General features: G+C 46.1%; 1 protein-coding gene across 1 annotated transcript in view; it reads left to right on the top strand.

The window, feature by feature from the left end:
- Window positions 1-16,135, top strand: part of GALNT10 (polypeptide N-acetylgalactosaminyltransferase 10) — a 175,452-nt gene that overhangs the window by 61,527 nt on the left and 97,790 nt on the right. The window contains exon 2 of the mRNA XM_054568136.1: window positions 15,439-15,541. Coding sequence (XP_054424111.1) covers window positions 15,439-15,541 — 103 coding nt within the window. The remainder of the gene's footprint in view (window positions 1-15,438; window positions 15,542-16,135) is intronic.

Raw genomic sequence — 16,135 nt, 5'->3', positions numbered from 1 at the left:
GACAAATATTTAATTCCTATAAATGAAGGTGGGGCTTTTTGTAGAGAAAATAGTGCTTAGTGTGCTTAGTGTGAGGTTTAACAATAGAGTCACAGGCTTCCTTAGAGGGTTTTGCTACCTTTAAGCCTTCCAAGGCCAAGGGTGTGTGTCTGTGGGTGTGTCTGCCTGTCTTATGTGTCCATTTCTATCTGGTGAAAAGCGGAAGTTAATCTGTCTATAAATTTTGTGTTCTTTGAGCCCTGACATTTCAGACAATGACCCAGTAAGTGCCACGTGTCTGGTCATCTTTAGGAAACTAAAACGCACTCCTTTAGGAAACTAAAACGCACTCCAAGAGAGGAAGGGATTGAAAGCCAGAAATGCATGTAGAGTCCACGTGCAGACTCACGTCAGCTGACAGAGCGTGTTACCTAGAAATTAAGCCCTCTGCAGTGTGAAGACAGAAGCTCCCACCCTACTCTGCCTCCTTGTGTAATATTTAAAACATGAAATATGAAATGGGGCCATTCACATATGAAACAGCTGTTTTCTCAGGTCTCACACCTTCTTTATGAATAGTCCATATAATGCAACGTGTAATTATTCCCTGCCTGGGAGCGTATTTTTGCCTTCTGAGTGATAGTTGAAATTTCTTTTTTTTTTAATTTTTATTAGATTATTTTTTTCTTTTTAGAGAGAGAGAGACAGACAGACAGACATTGACTTGTTGTTCCACTTATTTATGGATTCATTGGTTGATTCTTTTATGTGCCCTGACTGGGGATCAAACCCATAACCTTGGAGTTATAGGACAGTACTCTTACCAACTGAGCCATCCAGCCAGGGCCCATAGTTTAAATTTCTTGGCAAGTGAATGCCATTGACAGGGAGCCTCTTTTTTCATACCTGGGTTCCAGGTGACCCCTCTGTGGTTATCTCCCTGGCCACACTGGCCTCCAGGGCAGCCTGCCTGCAGTAAGTACTTCGGTCACTTCACCAGGAAGGGGCTCCCCAACTCCCTTGCTTATCCTAGGAGAACGGAGAGGGCTGTGCACCTCTCCAGAGGGAGCCAGGCCAATCTGATTAATTAAGGTAAATAGGGGAGTGAACGGCAGTGGCTTACGCTCCAGGCAGGTAACCTAGGCAACGGCAGGGAGTCTGCACTTCTGCTGACAAGTAATGTGGGATTAATTTCTTCACAGATCTAGGGCCTTCTCTCATGCTCAGAGCCTACTTCAAGAGCCTTGAGAGGGAGGAGAATTGGTAATAGTCTGCCAGGGTCACTGGAGGTGTTTCGTCCCCTTTAGGAACGTGATGTGGGCAGTGCAATGGGCGGACGTGACGTTAGAGGCCTCAGGGTCAAGAACAAGTCCTCAGCTGCAATAACTTGAAGAATTCCCTCCTGAGTCTTGGGGTCGCCTGCTCCAAGTTCCCATCCGTTTTCTTGTTGTGAGGATAAGGCTGGCATGTAGGAAGCCCAATAAATGGTGGCTCGTTGGGATTTCTCAAGGAGAGGAAGAGGCTCTGCTGCCCTGTCCTCTTGGCTCCTAGGCAGTAAATGGGCTCCGCCTGGAGACGGGCACAGAATGGGAGGCAGGCGGGAAAGGGGGCTGCACGTAGGAGATGCTAGGGAGACGGCGGGAACAGCGAGTAGGTGGGAAGGTCGGGAATGGGGGGACAGCAGCCTGAGGGCCATGGGCCAGGGAGAGGTGCACAGGGCACCCAGAGAGGAACCGAAGCTGCTGGAGGGTCTCTTGAGGTCAGGGATACAGAGGTGTTGCCCCTTCCAGGACTTTGGTGCCAGCCTGGCTCAGGCCACTGCTGAGCACGCACTGTTCCAGCTGCTGCTCGGGGCTTGAACACTGCCCAGCTGAGAACGTGATCCCAGTTGTTTCTCCACCATATGATGCAGAGGCTGTGGGGAAATACAGTCACACGAAAAAGGCCTGAGATTTTCCTGTTCAGGGAGTAAGGCCAGAAGATGCATAATGTGTGGTTTCCAAAGCTGCAGATGGATTGGGGAGAGAGTTTGCAATCTGTGGAAACATCTAAGACTTGCACGTTATAAAGGAAGAGAGAACTGTCTGGTGCGTAGCATCCAGTAAACAGCCCTGGCTAATAATCTCAGACGAGCCAACCTCAGGGGCTCAGTTTCCTTATTAAAAATTCTGGAAAGAGCACTAAAGAAACTGTTAAAAGTGGTTGTCTCCAGGGAGTGTGACTAAGCGTTGGGACTGGGGAAAGATTTATTTTCCATTGTATGCTTTTTTGAGTTTTTGAATCTTTCACCATGTGCCTTTATTATTTTTGAAATTACAAATCAAATTATAGGTTTGTCTTTATAAAGTGCAAGGAAGGGATTGGCTCAAATCATTGGTTTTCAAACTTGATTTGTGTGGTTTTTGGGGTTTTTTTTTTTAAGCATTGGAACTCTTGTCATATAATCTTACTTGAAAGCCTAATGAATGTATGACAGTGAAGAAATTGGAGCCCCTTCGGCCAGGACTCCCCTGCCCCCAATCCCCAGTTGCCCCACCTGGAAGGGATCCATTGAATACAGTTTGAAAATAACAGAATTAAATGTTTTCTCTCAGGCCACTCTCACCTCCCCAGTCCTCTGCTCCCCTTCTCATTTGGAGGCTGGGCCGGCCCAGGCCTGTGTGCAGGCGGCTGCTTTCACTGCTGTAGCTGCAGATGCGTCCTGCCCTTCTGTGGAGCAGCCGTGCACAGGCCGAGGGGCACTCAGACTCTGGGTCACCCTTGGGTTGCTTTTCCTGGGTTGAAGTGACAAGGAAATGTTTAAAGGTGGATTTTGCAGCCACTTCAGGTAAAATTGAACCTGGGGCGTTGCTAGGCAGGATGCTGAAGGGACAGGGCAGTGCTGTGAGATGGTCATCGTTTTCACAAGTCCCACCCGCACTCGAAGAGGCAGGCAGTGTAAGAGGATGAGGGTCGCTGAGAGTCATTCTTAGAATTCTGCCTACGGCAGATGGTTTGGTTCACCATGAATGGGAAATTAAAGCAAAGTAGTCCTTCCTCACAGAGAGTTTGAAAGCATTGGTTTAGAATCCAGTAGAAAAGAATGGCATGGATACAAATGACTATAATTTGAGACATTAAGTGCTGACTTCCAGAAAGAGCAGAGGAGAGAAAGTGCAGTGAGTGGTCAATGGGAGGAAATATTATATTTAAGTGGAGGAGAGTAGAATTAGGGTTTCTTGAGGCTAAAGTATTTTAACTTAGCATTGCAAGATGGGTGTGAGTTGGATATTTAAAAAGTGAAGCAAGAGAACAGGATTCCAAGTTATAGTTCTGTGTTGGCGCCTTTGCTTGCAAACACAGAACTGAACTGAATTCTCTAACTCCTTTCTAAGGTCATTTTGTCACTTCTATTACCTCAAACAGTGCTGCATAACAAACCGCCCCAACGCTCAATGATGTCAAACAACAATCATATATTACTGTTGATGGATCCACAGATCATTTGGGTGGTTCCTGTGGTCCAACTAGGTTTTCTGCTGCATCTCTGGTCAGCCATGGTGGGCCAGGGGGTTCTGCTGGCCTTGGCTGGTGTCTCTCATATCTGTCATCTGGTCTAGGATGACCTTGGTTCTCCACACATCTTATCTTCCACTTGCCCTTCACATCTTTCTTGCAAAGCACCCTAGACTTATTCTCTTAGAGGAGGCAGAAGAACAAAAAAAAAAAAAGTGCAACAGTCCAAGTTTCTCATTCTTTTGCCAAAGCAAGTCACAAAGCCTACCCAGATTCAGAAGATGGGAAATAGACCCCAACTCTTAATGGGAGGAGCGCGTGACTCCATAGCAAAGCACACAGGTCCAGGGAGGGCTGGAGGGCTGGAGCCACTTTCAGTCAACCTACCACTGCCATCCTGAGAAATCTTCCTAAACTCTCTAGAATAAAAAAAAAGAGCCTCCCTCCCCATTTTTGAATGCATTGTTTCTCAAGCTAAGCAAGGGTTTTGGGGAGAAATTTACATATGGGAAACCATTCAAAAAATGTAAAGTGATCGTTAACAGCAAGCAAGGCCTATAAGACAGTCTGTAGCCTTCTGCGTGAGTAGGAGACAAAAGAGGAATATTCCCAGGCAACCTCATCACCTTTGCTCATGTGGTACCTTTACCAGCCCACGTTATACCCATCCATCAGGGCCCAGCACCAAAACCCTCCGCTGAATTGTTCCCAGAACAATTATTCGAGGAGAATAATTCATGGTTCTTCTCCCAGATCCCAATAGCAATTTTTAGAATGAAATTATCTCAAATCTAGTCTGTAACATAGAAGCAGTGTCTGTTTTGATATTCTCTAAGGCACCTAAACCAAGGCTAACTAATAGTTGCACAGTAAATAAACATTTATTAGGTGAATGAATAGATAGATGAATGGATGGGTGAGCAGACAGATAGATAAGGTATGCGTTATCAATTGACCAATGCCATCCTTTAGAAAAATCTTATATTAACACAAAATTTATTTCTCTCCTTTCACATTATTAGTATGTCTGCTTGAAATCTTTGTGTAATTATTCCACGTCTATGTGCTTTAAAGAAAACAAACAAACAAAAAAAGCTGCTGCACATAGCAGAGGGGAGGAACCATGTTGTGTTCTCCCTCTTAAACCTTGTCATTATTAGCACACATTTCAAACTGAGGTCTGTGAGTTCCCTAGGATGTTAATCATTCTCTAGAGGGTGGGGGAGCTTCTCAAATAAATGTGTGAAATGCTGGATTAAACAAAGTTAAGCAGCTTTCTTTTCTGTGTGACTTCACAGACTATAAATATGTTAATATACTTTGTGAATCTCCAAGAGGGCATGAGAATATGTAAGGGTTGAAAATTGGAAGGATTAGCTCTCTGGTGAGTGAGGGACATCTTAACAATCTCAAATCTCCTGATCCATAAACATGATGTATCTATTTATTTAAATGTTTGATTTCTCTCAGAAGTGTTCTGCACATTTTTGTTATATTTATCCATCAAATATTTAACATTTTTTATGCCATTGCAAATGGTATGTTTTATTTCAATTGTCAAGTTTCATTAAAAATACAGTTGATTTTCATATGTCAACCTTGTGTTCTGTGCCATTTCTAACCTCGCTAATTATACTAGCTTTTTTGTAGAGTTCTTAGCTATATATTTTTTTTTAGATTTTTTTTATTTTTAGAGAGGGGAAGAGAGGGAGAGAAACATCAATCTGTGGTTGCATTTGGCGCGCCACCTACTGGGGACCTGGCCTGCAACCCAGGCATGTGTCCTACACTGGGAATCAAGCCTGCGACCCTTTGGTTCACAGGCCAGCGCTCAATCCTCTGAGCCACACCAGCTAGGGACTTAGCTTTTTTTTTTTTTAATAGATAATTATGTCATAGACAGATACTATTTTGGCCTGCATTGTACAGTCCAAAAGCAAGAGACAAGGACCTGCCTCCTGTCGTGCTCTTTGTAAGTGCAGAGTCAGGAGTCTGAAACCTGGTTCTTCTGGATCCTCCTTCAGGATCCTCTCTACCACACCAAGTTGTTTCTCAGGCTTTCAGGCTTCAGGAGAAGGTTGTATCAGTTAGGATTAGATTTGAATGGCTTAAACACAATAGAAATTCATTTTTCACTCACATAAAAGTCCGGAGTTTGCAGTCCAGAGCTGATATAAAAGTTGGACTCCATGAAGTCCTTGGGGACATAGGCCCCTTCCCCCTAGTAGCTTCCCCACCCCAAGAGCGCGGGCCTCCGCCTCATATTCCAACATGGTGCCATCTGCATTCTGGGCATTGAGATAGACGGAATGAAGAAGAGGGGCAAAGGTGCATACACCTATGATTTTTTTTCAGGGAGTCCCATGGACTTCCTCAACACCTGCACTCACAACTCATGGGACAGAACCTAGTCTGACCACATGCAACTGCAGAACTATCTGGGAAATGGCGCCTTTATTCTGAGCGGCCCTATTCCCAGCTAAAATTTCTATTACTGTGGAAGAAAAAGAGAACAACTCCTGGGGGACACCAGCAATTTCTGCACGAACCTTAAGGTTAGGAATACAGTAAGGAAACAGCCTGAAAATGAGAGGAGGAGGAGGAAGGTGGAAGAGTTCAAAGTCTGTTGCATCTTTTAGAAATCATTTTGGGATCAAGTGAACCAGCTCTCTCTAGAGTTTTGCAGCTCATTAAGTTGACCTGAGGCCATTTAGTCAGAGGATGAAGTTAATCCTCAGAACCCCTTTATGGTATTAAATCCTTGTGACCGTATTAGACATGTCTAATCATGGATGACTTTCTTTCATCTAGAAAAGATAAAACAAAAGATGTCTCTGCTCATTCATTCATTCAACAAAAATTGCTCTCTCCTACCCTTATGGAGCTCACAATTTGGAGAGAGACAGACAATAATGAAATAATCACTCAAATGAATGTGAAATCACAGAGGAGCGGTAAGGATGCTATAAGGGCACACTCAGGGACATTATCTAGTCAGGGAGGTCAGGGAAAGCTTGCCTGGGAGTTCGGAGACGTCCCTGAAGGAGTGCCTAATTTCACAGCGGAGTGGTGTGTTGGAGAAGACCATGCTGTGTGCTGGGGCGGTTTACACCTCATCTGTCCTGCCTGGAGCACCGTATGTCTAAGAGATCATTGTGCAAGAACAAGAAAGCCAGAGTGAGGCTAACTAAGGTTTGTGTGGCAGGGGGCAGGAGGCGGCGCCAGGCGGGAAAGCCATCAGTCTCCTTCTGCTTCCCCTCCTCACCTCCCCGCACCTTGTGGGACCTTTGTAAGCAGCGAACAGCCTGCCAGCTTGAAGATCTGGGGTTGTAGAAATCAACCAATGGATCACAGCCTGCCAGGTGTACCTGGGAGTTCACTCTTCCAGCCCAGGCAGGAGTGGCAGATGGGGCTTGTCATCTGGCCAATGCTGGCTAAGTGGCAAGGGCCACTGGGAGCACAGGGTCGAGAAGAATTCTCAGAGTCTGGGACCTGCAAGGAAGAATATTATGCTAGGTCGGCGATGCCTGCCTTCATCCTAGTGTGACTGCGGTGAAGAGCGGGGATGATATAGGTCAAAATGCCTTGTAAATTGCAAAGTACTATTCAAATAATAGCTAATAATGGTAGCTCTGATTTTTACTCCTTCCTAAATCCTAATGCTGCTAAGAACTTTTACTTGCTGTATCTCATTTAATCCTCACAATAACCTTTGTGCCAGATACTGAATTGTGGCAAGAGGTGGGTCTTTCAGACTCCAAAACAAGTGCTCTTATACACGTTTTTTGCCACCTTCAGAATGCAGGGGGCGATGTTTGCGATATTACTACTAAGAGAACAACTACTCTATTACTTGGGGGCTCAGTCCTAATCCCCCAACTGGAAGACTAATTGGATGTGTCTACAGTCATTTTTCAGTCCTTGAAAGGCTTGGAACTTGCCTTCTCCTCAGCTTGCCAATTTCGCCTGCGTCTGTCTTTACCCGTAATGACCCTCTGTTATGGTCAATTTGCCAAGCCTCTGGAAAGAACATTTGTGAGAGGGTTTCCTGTGGTTGATCATACATCTGATCCACGGAGACTTTCAAGACCCCTTGTGGACAAGGTGCGGAGGAATGATTCATTTCAGCAGATTTTCCTTTCCTGGAACAGACTGCGTGCCGAGCGTCTTTCTAGACACCGAGATGAGGGAAGGCATGGGCGGATGTGTGAGGTAGGAACCGTTAGCTCTGCGGGTCACTCGGGGTCAGCAGCTTGCAAAACACTTTTCATATCAGTTTTCTCCCCACGCCTCAGTTTGCCTGGCTACACATTGGAGAGAATGACAATAGTATAGTCAAGTTTTGCCTTATGGAAAGATTGGGTTATAATAAACACACCCCTTTACGGGGAAATAACACAAAATCAGAACTGGCCTTGACAGTCATCCATGGAATATAAAGACAAACCACCTCTTCAAAGTCCAGTTTAATGGTGGAGGCAGTTTTTCCTCTGCCATGAAAGCTGATGACTCTCTTTGGTTGGAGTCATCACAGTGCCTTCTGAGGTAATAAAATCCTTACCTTCCAAGAATAGGCTCACTCCGCACCCAAATGCCCACATTTCCAGGGGCCAGAGAGAACTAGGCCTCCAGGGACACACCCAGGGCACGGGCCCACCGAGCGTGGGGACAGGAAGATCACCAGACCCCCTGCCCTTTCTGACTGCTTTCTCTTTCTTTTTGTCCACGTGTCATTTAATTCCTGAAGGTTAAATATATGTCTGATCCAATTCTGTTAGGTCTGACTTGCCCTCTGTGAACAGGATTAAAACTTGAAAGTAACATGAGATGTTACTCCAGGCCGGGTGAGAGGAGATCTGGGCTCCGTCCACAGGTCAGCTGAACCTGCGTCCATGGGACCTTGAACTTGTGGACCTTAAAGATGAAGTCATTACCCATGTGTTCAAGTTCTCAGGCTGTATTTTTTTTACTGCAGACCTACATACCCCCGCGACTCTATTTTTAAAAAAGAAAAAAATTGGTGTACGTCCATCCCCACTTCCGCCTTCCTAGCCCAAGTTGGTGCCATCTCTGCCTCTGCCACTGCGCTAGCCTCCTCCCCGGGTTTACCTCCCTCTTGGCCTCATAATCTCTTCCCTGCCTGGCTACCAGAGAGCTCTCCAAATGCAACCTGTTCTTGCCACCTCCTTATTATAAAATACGTGGATTTCCAGGTGCTTCATGGGGAGAGAAAAAATCTGCAGCGCTGCCCACCTCTCATCCGCACCAGGCTTCCCCAGCTCCTCTGTGCGCCACACACTCCGCTCTTGTTTCAGTGCCGCCTGTGTATCCTGTTTGCCCAGCCATAGGGCCTTTGCACGGCCACACTTTTCCTTCTGACTGGAATGCTCTGTTCTCTCTCTGCAGAGTTAACTCCTAATCATCCTGTATCCATTTCCTCAGGGAAGCCTTTACTCACCTCCCTGCACAGACCAAATCCCCCTGATCAGATCTGAAAGAAAGGGCCTTTTTTGCACCATTTACTTTTCTTTTATGCACATGCCACTGTAACCGTTTTATTTGTGGCTCTGGATTAAAGTCTACATTCCCATGCCACGCACAGTAATGTAAGGTCTGTGAGAGCACGGCCCTTGTCTGCCTCGCTCGCCAGTGTGTCCTGGACACTGCACAGAGCCTGGCATGTGCTTGTGCGCGTTATGCATTGAAGTGGGCAGATGGGCGGGTGGGTGGAGAGACTCAGATGAACATGATCAAATGATCAAAGTATTGTTGTTTTTCCCCCAGGGATAAAACGTTGGGGAACTTCCTCAAGAAAATGGTTCAAGTTGCAATTGTCATTTTAAAATGGAAAAGTTATTATACGTTTCATTTGCCCTTTAGATAACAGACATTTAAAAATGTCTTGGCTTTTTTCCCCCCACTGCTGTTTAAAAAAAATATTTTAATGAATATTCACACCTTAAGTAACATGCTAATGACCTTTTCTAGAACCATTTGTACAAAAGCGGCGGTGAATTGGATGGGTGGTATGGTTCTACCCTTGGAAGTACAGCAGGTCCTCAGATAATGTTGTTTAGTTCTACATTGTTTCGTTATAATGTTGATGAGGAAAAAAATAGACTCTGTAGCATTTGCACGTTCTCCTCACATGTGCGTGGGTTTGGTCCAGTTCCTCCGGTTTCCTCCCCCATCCCAACCATGTGCCTGTTGGGCAAAATGGCGAGTCCACGTTGTCCAGTCTGAGTGAGTGAGGGTGTGTTAGTGGCCGTCCTCTCTAGGGCTGGCTTCTGCCTCGTGCCCTGAGCCACTGGGGTTCGCTCCCGCCACCCACGACTCTGAACTGGAATAAGCAGGTTGGGAAATAGTGATCTAAACTTGTTTTTATTATTAATCTTTCTTAAATGTAGATATAGCTCACATTTATTCCAGTGCTTAATATTAGAAGTGTTTTGGGTCTTTCGAAGTTTGGTGATGTTTTCTGTGACTAAAAATAGGCTGTAGGACCTTAACTCTTATTTATGCCAATTAGCCTGTGGTAACATCGGTTCCATTATACACCTTTTCACTTGAAGTCCCAGTTTTTAGGAACCTGTCGAGGACGTTAAGCGAGGACTTACTCTATAGAACCAGCCTTTTTAAACAGCAGTTCCTTTCTGTGAAAGCCCTTGCCCTCTTAGGGAATGAGGCCCCGTGCAGATTTCCGATTCCACCGCCTTGGTGTTGAGAAGACAGAGTCACTGGCGCGGGGGATACTAACAGGCCGACTGCCAGGTGGAACGGAAGGCCCGCGGAGCACGGGCCCGCAGACAGAGGCAGTCTCGTGGTTACTGAGTGGCAGCGTGTATGTGTGTTCACTCAGAAGCGGGACCCTTTAGGTCTGATGGTTTTTTCCTACAGCGTGGTCCGGCTGTAGTGAAAGATAGGTTTTCTCAGAATAGCAGCCTGCCTGATAGGGGCTGGGGTTAGGTCAACGCGTTTTTGAATCTGACTTGTGGAAACGTGAGTGGTCCTCCGCCTGCAAAGAAGGAACGTTTCTTCTGAATGGAAACCAAATCTCCTTTCCCCCTGCATCTCTCCCAAGAAGAAGGGATTAATTGCAAATGGATAGGTAGTAACATTTTATTTTTGGAATTCTACTCCGGCCTGCTCTTTGCACAAACACCTTCTGTGGCTCCCACCTCCTGCCAAACAGCTCACATGTAAGGCCCTTGGATTCTGGTCCAGACTTCCTGCCCTCCGTGCTTAGGAATCGTTGTGCCCCACCCACTCCAGCAAGGTCGGGCTCCTTGACGTCCAGTAAACACGCCCCTTACTTTCTAACCCTCATTTCTTTGCCCACGCTTACCCTGCCGCTGGGTTCCACCCTTCTGTTGCTAACAGTCAAAATCCTACCCATCCTTTCATGCAACTCAGAAGGACTCTGCTTCTACAAGAATTCTTCCCTGACCATTTCAGGTAGAACCTAATCTTTGACTCTTGTAGATACCTGTAGAATTTATCTGTACAACTTTCAAGGCACTTATTTTACAGTGTTGTGTGTTTTTCCCTTTTCCCATATTAATACTTGTATCCTGTCCATGATCTTTGTTGAGGCCAGGGGCTATCTTATTTATCTTTGTCTCCCCACAATTCTTTGGACATAGTAGGTCCTCAGTTCATCAATGATGTTATCCTGACTTGTGGAATGAATGAATAAATAAATCAAAACAGTCAAGCTTATGTCCTCCGAATTCATGAAGAAAGTACATTTATCCAACTGCCCAAACTTCTATGCTTAAAGTAACTTTCACGTTGGCTAGCTAAGTCCTAGCTGGCCCTCTCTGAAGTATAACGTTGAAGGCAACCTTAAAAAGAATGCTTTGTTGTGAGCATGCACATGTGTGTGTGCGTATATAGCAAGGTTATTAGAATATCTGCTTAACAGATAAGCAAACTTTTGGAATTATATAGGGTCGTTTAAATCTCAAAACAAAGTGATGCCAACGCCTTTGTAGAGCTAGCTGAGAGGAGGGCCCAGGTGAAGCCATCCTGAGATTGGCCGCAGAATCTGGCCTATGTGATGCCCTCAGACCCTGAGTAAAACCGATGACCTCCTCAGTTTCCCTCTCAGCATTGCCATTTGGGGGTGCACAGCTCTTTTCCCATTATTATGGAGACACTAGTGAGCTTGGCCAGGGCCACAAGTGTCCTCCGAGCGTGCACTTTAACAGGTCTTTCTTCTTGGGCGGAATACAGCTGACTTGCTTTGCCACCTTCCTTCCCTCCTTCCAAAGGGTGCTAAATAGTGATTATACAAAAGATTAAAATTCCATTTGTGTGTGTGAGTTTTGGCTGTTTGAACACTAATCAATTCTTCCAGGGGAACATTAAGTAAAAGCACGCAGATCCCAGGAGCCGTTATTCAGAGGAGCCAGTCAAAATCCATTTCCAATGTATTATTTACTGTGATTTCCACATTCATTCTGCCCGCCTCCTCCACCCACTCTGTCACCTCTCGTGCCTTGCTCCTTCCCAGCCCCAGTGCCTCCTGGAGCAAAAGGATACTGCAAACCAAGGGCAAGAGAAGTAGCAAAAGATGGTTGCTGGAGGAAAATAAGCGGCACTTTTACAGACAAATCTTTGAGTCTGTGAAATTAAAGAAACTTAAAATTACCTCTGGGCTAAAATTCCGGATGTGCATTTTTGCATATTAAATGATTGCTATTGCATAAGAGTTGCTGTCTTTTGAGAAGCATTGTCTGAGCCCTTCTTGTTGTGAAAGGTCTTGTGGCATTTGTTTCTATTGTAGAATGCCACTATTAATTAAGACATTTTTCCCCCCTGAAGAACACTGGATTTCACATGGGCATATGATCTCCTGTTAATGAGGAAACTCTCTAAATTCTGTGTTCAGCAGTAGCTGGTTGAATTGGCTCAGGTGTTACCTAGGTTGCCTCTGCAGGTTTCACAGTTTTATTATTAGATTCCCATCCATTTCCTATTGCCCCTCACATGGCCGTTGCAAACATCATACAGTAAGCTTTCTCTAAAAATAATTTATTAATAGTAGCACTCCTTTACTGAGAAGGCCCAACTTTGTGCCAGACACTAAGCTGGATGGTTTGTGTAGGTTAGCTCAGTTCATCCTCCCAGCGACAGAGTAACAGGTTATTCTGTCAGTTTCCCCTGTTTATCCATTAAGGAAACAGGTCCACCTGCCCAGGAAGTGAAACCTAGGTTTCTCCAACCCTGGAAGCAGAATGTCCTGAGTCATTAAATTAGACCACCTGTCACATGGATGAGCATTCATTCATTCATTCCCTTGTTCCACTGATGTGTATTGGGAGCCTAAGGTGAGTCAGGTAGCGGCCTAGGAGAGCTCAGCGAGGAACCAAAGCAGACATGCCCCTGCCTTCAAGAAGCTCACAGCTCAGGGAGAGAACAGCCAGATCTGGTTTGGTTTTGTGGGCTGACAAGCTATGGGATTTTAGGGCAAGTCTGTTCTACTCTGTTAGTCTCAGATTTCATATCTGTAAAATGCGGCAGCTGGATTTAGACAAGTGTTTTTCCACCTTTATTGTGAATCAGAATCATATAGGGAATAGGTTTTAAAACAAATCATTCTGGCCTCCTGTCTCCAGACCCTCTGACTTAATTGGTTCAGTTGTGGGGCCCAGGAATTTACATCTATAATGAGGGCCCAGGTCTCCCCAGAGCCACCCTTTGAGAGAAACTGATCTGGCTATAAACTCCCTTAGCACCTACACAGGATCCGTGTTGTCACACCGGTACCCCCAGGTGGCACAGGTGCTGCTCTGTTGGGGACCACGCTTTGCAAACCACTTCCGCTAAGATTGGCGCCTTCCGCTGAGGCCGTCTCCGTTTGCAGGGCCTCTTTGGTTCCACCAGTGACTTAAAGAAACCGAAGCCCCCGATCTGCGGGTAGCAGAAAAGGGAAGAGGCTTTGCGAGGGAGGGCTGGAGGAAAGATTGCCGAAACAGCTCATGATCAGTCAGTCCTGACACGAATATATTTATTTGGGCAGGTCCCTGACCCATCCCAAGGCTCAGTTTCCCTGTTTGGGAAATAGAGAAGGGGATCTAGCTCAGTTTCCAAGTATGTTTGCACATATTTCTTCACTTGTTTAGAGATTTGATTGTCACTTTGTTTTTAGCAGAGGACCTTTTCAAAATGAAGTCGCACCTAGAACCCCAGTACAGCAAACAGACAGATGCATTGCTGGTCTGATGGAAGGGGGATCCAAGCTCCCACCCTTAGCTTCCCCCTTCCCCAGGAAGCACTGAGGAGTCTCCTGTAGAAACGTAGCTCAACACAGTTGAAATCCACAAAAGGCACTTCCAGCTCAGCCTCTGATTTCTGTGAACAGTGAGAACTGTCTGTAGGCATGTGGCCTTTGTTGTCACAGTTTTCTTTCCCTCTCTGACCAAGACATCCAGCACACCAGCTCTCAGAATTTTCTTCTTGCAACTCAGAGAGGTCTGTAGGAGAGGAACTACAAAGAATTGTTATTATCATTAGAGCTGTTGTAAGGATATTGCGCTGTTGTGGAAAATCAGCTAACTTGAGAATCAGCCGGAGACTTAATAAATAGACATGTGGATGGTTTCATCCTAGGGGCTTCTTTCTCTAGCTCATGTTCCAGCACATCCAGGGTCTTTGCAGTCAATTACATAGGAAGTAGGGCTGTTGGGTTCTGCATGGCGCAGGATCAAGAACAAGTCCGGGGGACCTTTAATGGGAAAGGTGGTGTGGAAAGCCATTCTCACCCACAGGAACACAGAAAATCCCTAAACAGTATTACCTTGGGAAGCTCTAGCTGGGTCTTCAGATTGACAGTAGGCACAGGAGAGCATCTGGCACCTTCAGACAACCCCAGGCACTGGAATGCAGCCTCATGTAACTAGAGAAACTGATTCCTCACGGGCCCACCAGAATGGGCTCCCTTCCCCAGACACATAAGGAACGCCTTCAGAGCCAGGCCCCTGCGGGCAGCTCTCTTGGGACTGCTGTATGGTCCTGGTTTGTTTGTTTGTTTGTTTTTTGAGGGTGGGAGGTTGGTTTCAACCATCCAATTGCTTGTTCGTACATTTCACACACAATTGCCAAGTGTTCACACTTGCTGAGACTGGCCCTCTTGGGAACTGTAGAGATGACCACGACCCCGACCACGCCTGGTTCTGCCGCTTTATCCGACCCGGAAGCCAGTGCCCAGGCCATGTGCCCTGCCTGCCTCTCATTTCTGCTCATCTGAAGCTCTGCCTGGATGCCTTCCAGCCCGTGGAACTTTCTCCAGTTCTCCCCGGTAGAAGAGAACCCTTGTAGCGCTTTCTGAGGGTCACTTACCTGCCCCGCTGGTACACAGCCACCAGCCAGCTCTGGCTTTTGAGCACCTGAAGGGGATATGAATCTAGGTGAACACAAGTGTAAAATACACACTGGATTTTGAAGGCTGAGTACAAAAAAAGAGTGAAGTGTGTCAGTGAGGTTTTATATCGCATGGTGAGATACTCTACGTAGAGTGTATTGGGTTAAATAAAAGCTAATAGCAAAACTAGCTTGACCTGTTTCCTTTTCTTCCAGTGTGAATACTAGAAAAGTTAAAGTTACGAATGTGGGCTGTGTTTGTGGCTCACCTCGTTGTATTTCTGTTGGACAGTGCCACACTAACCGCTTTGCCTCTTGAGTGAAAAGAATGTCCATTTGTTTTGTTTTTTTCCTCCTGCTGCCCTTTGAGTTCCAAGAGGGTGGACAGTGTGTGCCTGTCATCTTCCTGACCTTTGCACACCTGGGTGGCATATGGCAGGCTCTAACAGAGTTCTGTCGAGGGAACGAATAAATGAACATGTGACGGACATTCGGTCAATACCAAAAGCTCCCCTAAGCAGTGTAACTTCTGCGTCTCTGTTATTAAACTTATTTTCCCTTTTCTTTTTTACAGTTTTTGTCTTTCTTTTTTTTTTAAAGGGATCACACAATCAACAAAAGAGGATATTTTTCTTGGGCGATGGGCAGAAGCTGAAGGACTGGCATGACAAAGAAGCCATCAGAAGGGATGCTCAGCGTGTAGGTACGTCCATGGGCAGGTCCTGTGGGGAGGACTCGCACGTGTGTGTGCACGTGTGCGTTTAATGGCGCATCTGGACCTCCTTCCTGTTGACTCCTCTCCACCTGCCACCGTGCCTTCTGATGCCGGGGCACCGCGCTGTCACCTGTGAGCCGACCCTTTCTGCACTCACATCGCCGCTGTGTTCAGGAATTTGCTCTGCCCCCTTTAATGGACAATAGCAAATGTCTCCCTCTTGGGAGATATTTTACTTCTAAAATGAGCAGCAGTAATAATAAGAGCCCACGTTTATGAATACCTACCGTGAACAAGGGTCACGCTGCACAGTGCATATTTTCTCGGCGAACCCCCGAATCAATCTTTATGGCCCATTTGATGAGAAGGGCCCTGTAATTGAGAGGCGTAGGGTAATCGGCCCACAGTCACATGATGAGAAAGAGAAAGGCTTGGAATTTGAACCGAGGTCTGGTGGGCAGAGTGGATCCCTACCCAGCATTACAGTCGTGAGGTCGAGTGAACTCTGCGGGCTCCAGCTAACGTTTTCTCTGGCTAATTAGTCTGTGGAGCAGCTTCTGTTACACTGGGGAGTTGGAAAGG

The sequence above is a fragment of the Pteronotus mesoamericanus genome, unplaced genomic scaffold (assembly GCF_021234165.1).
Source record: "Pteronotus mesoamericanus isolate MK-2021 breed Mesoamerican mustached bat unplaced genomic scaffold, CSHL_Meso_final contig_2, whole genome shotgun sequence".
Lineage (NCBI taxonomy): Eukaryota > Metazoa > Chordata > Mammalia > Chiroptera > Mormoopidae > Pteronotus > Pteronotus mesoamericanus.
This window is presented reverse-complemented; position numbering and strand designations above follow the sequence as displayed.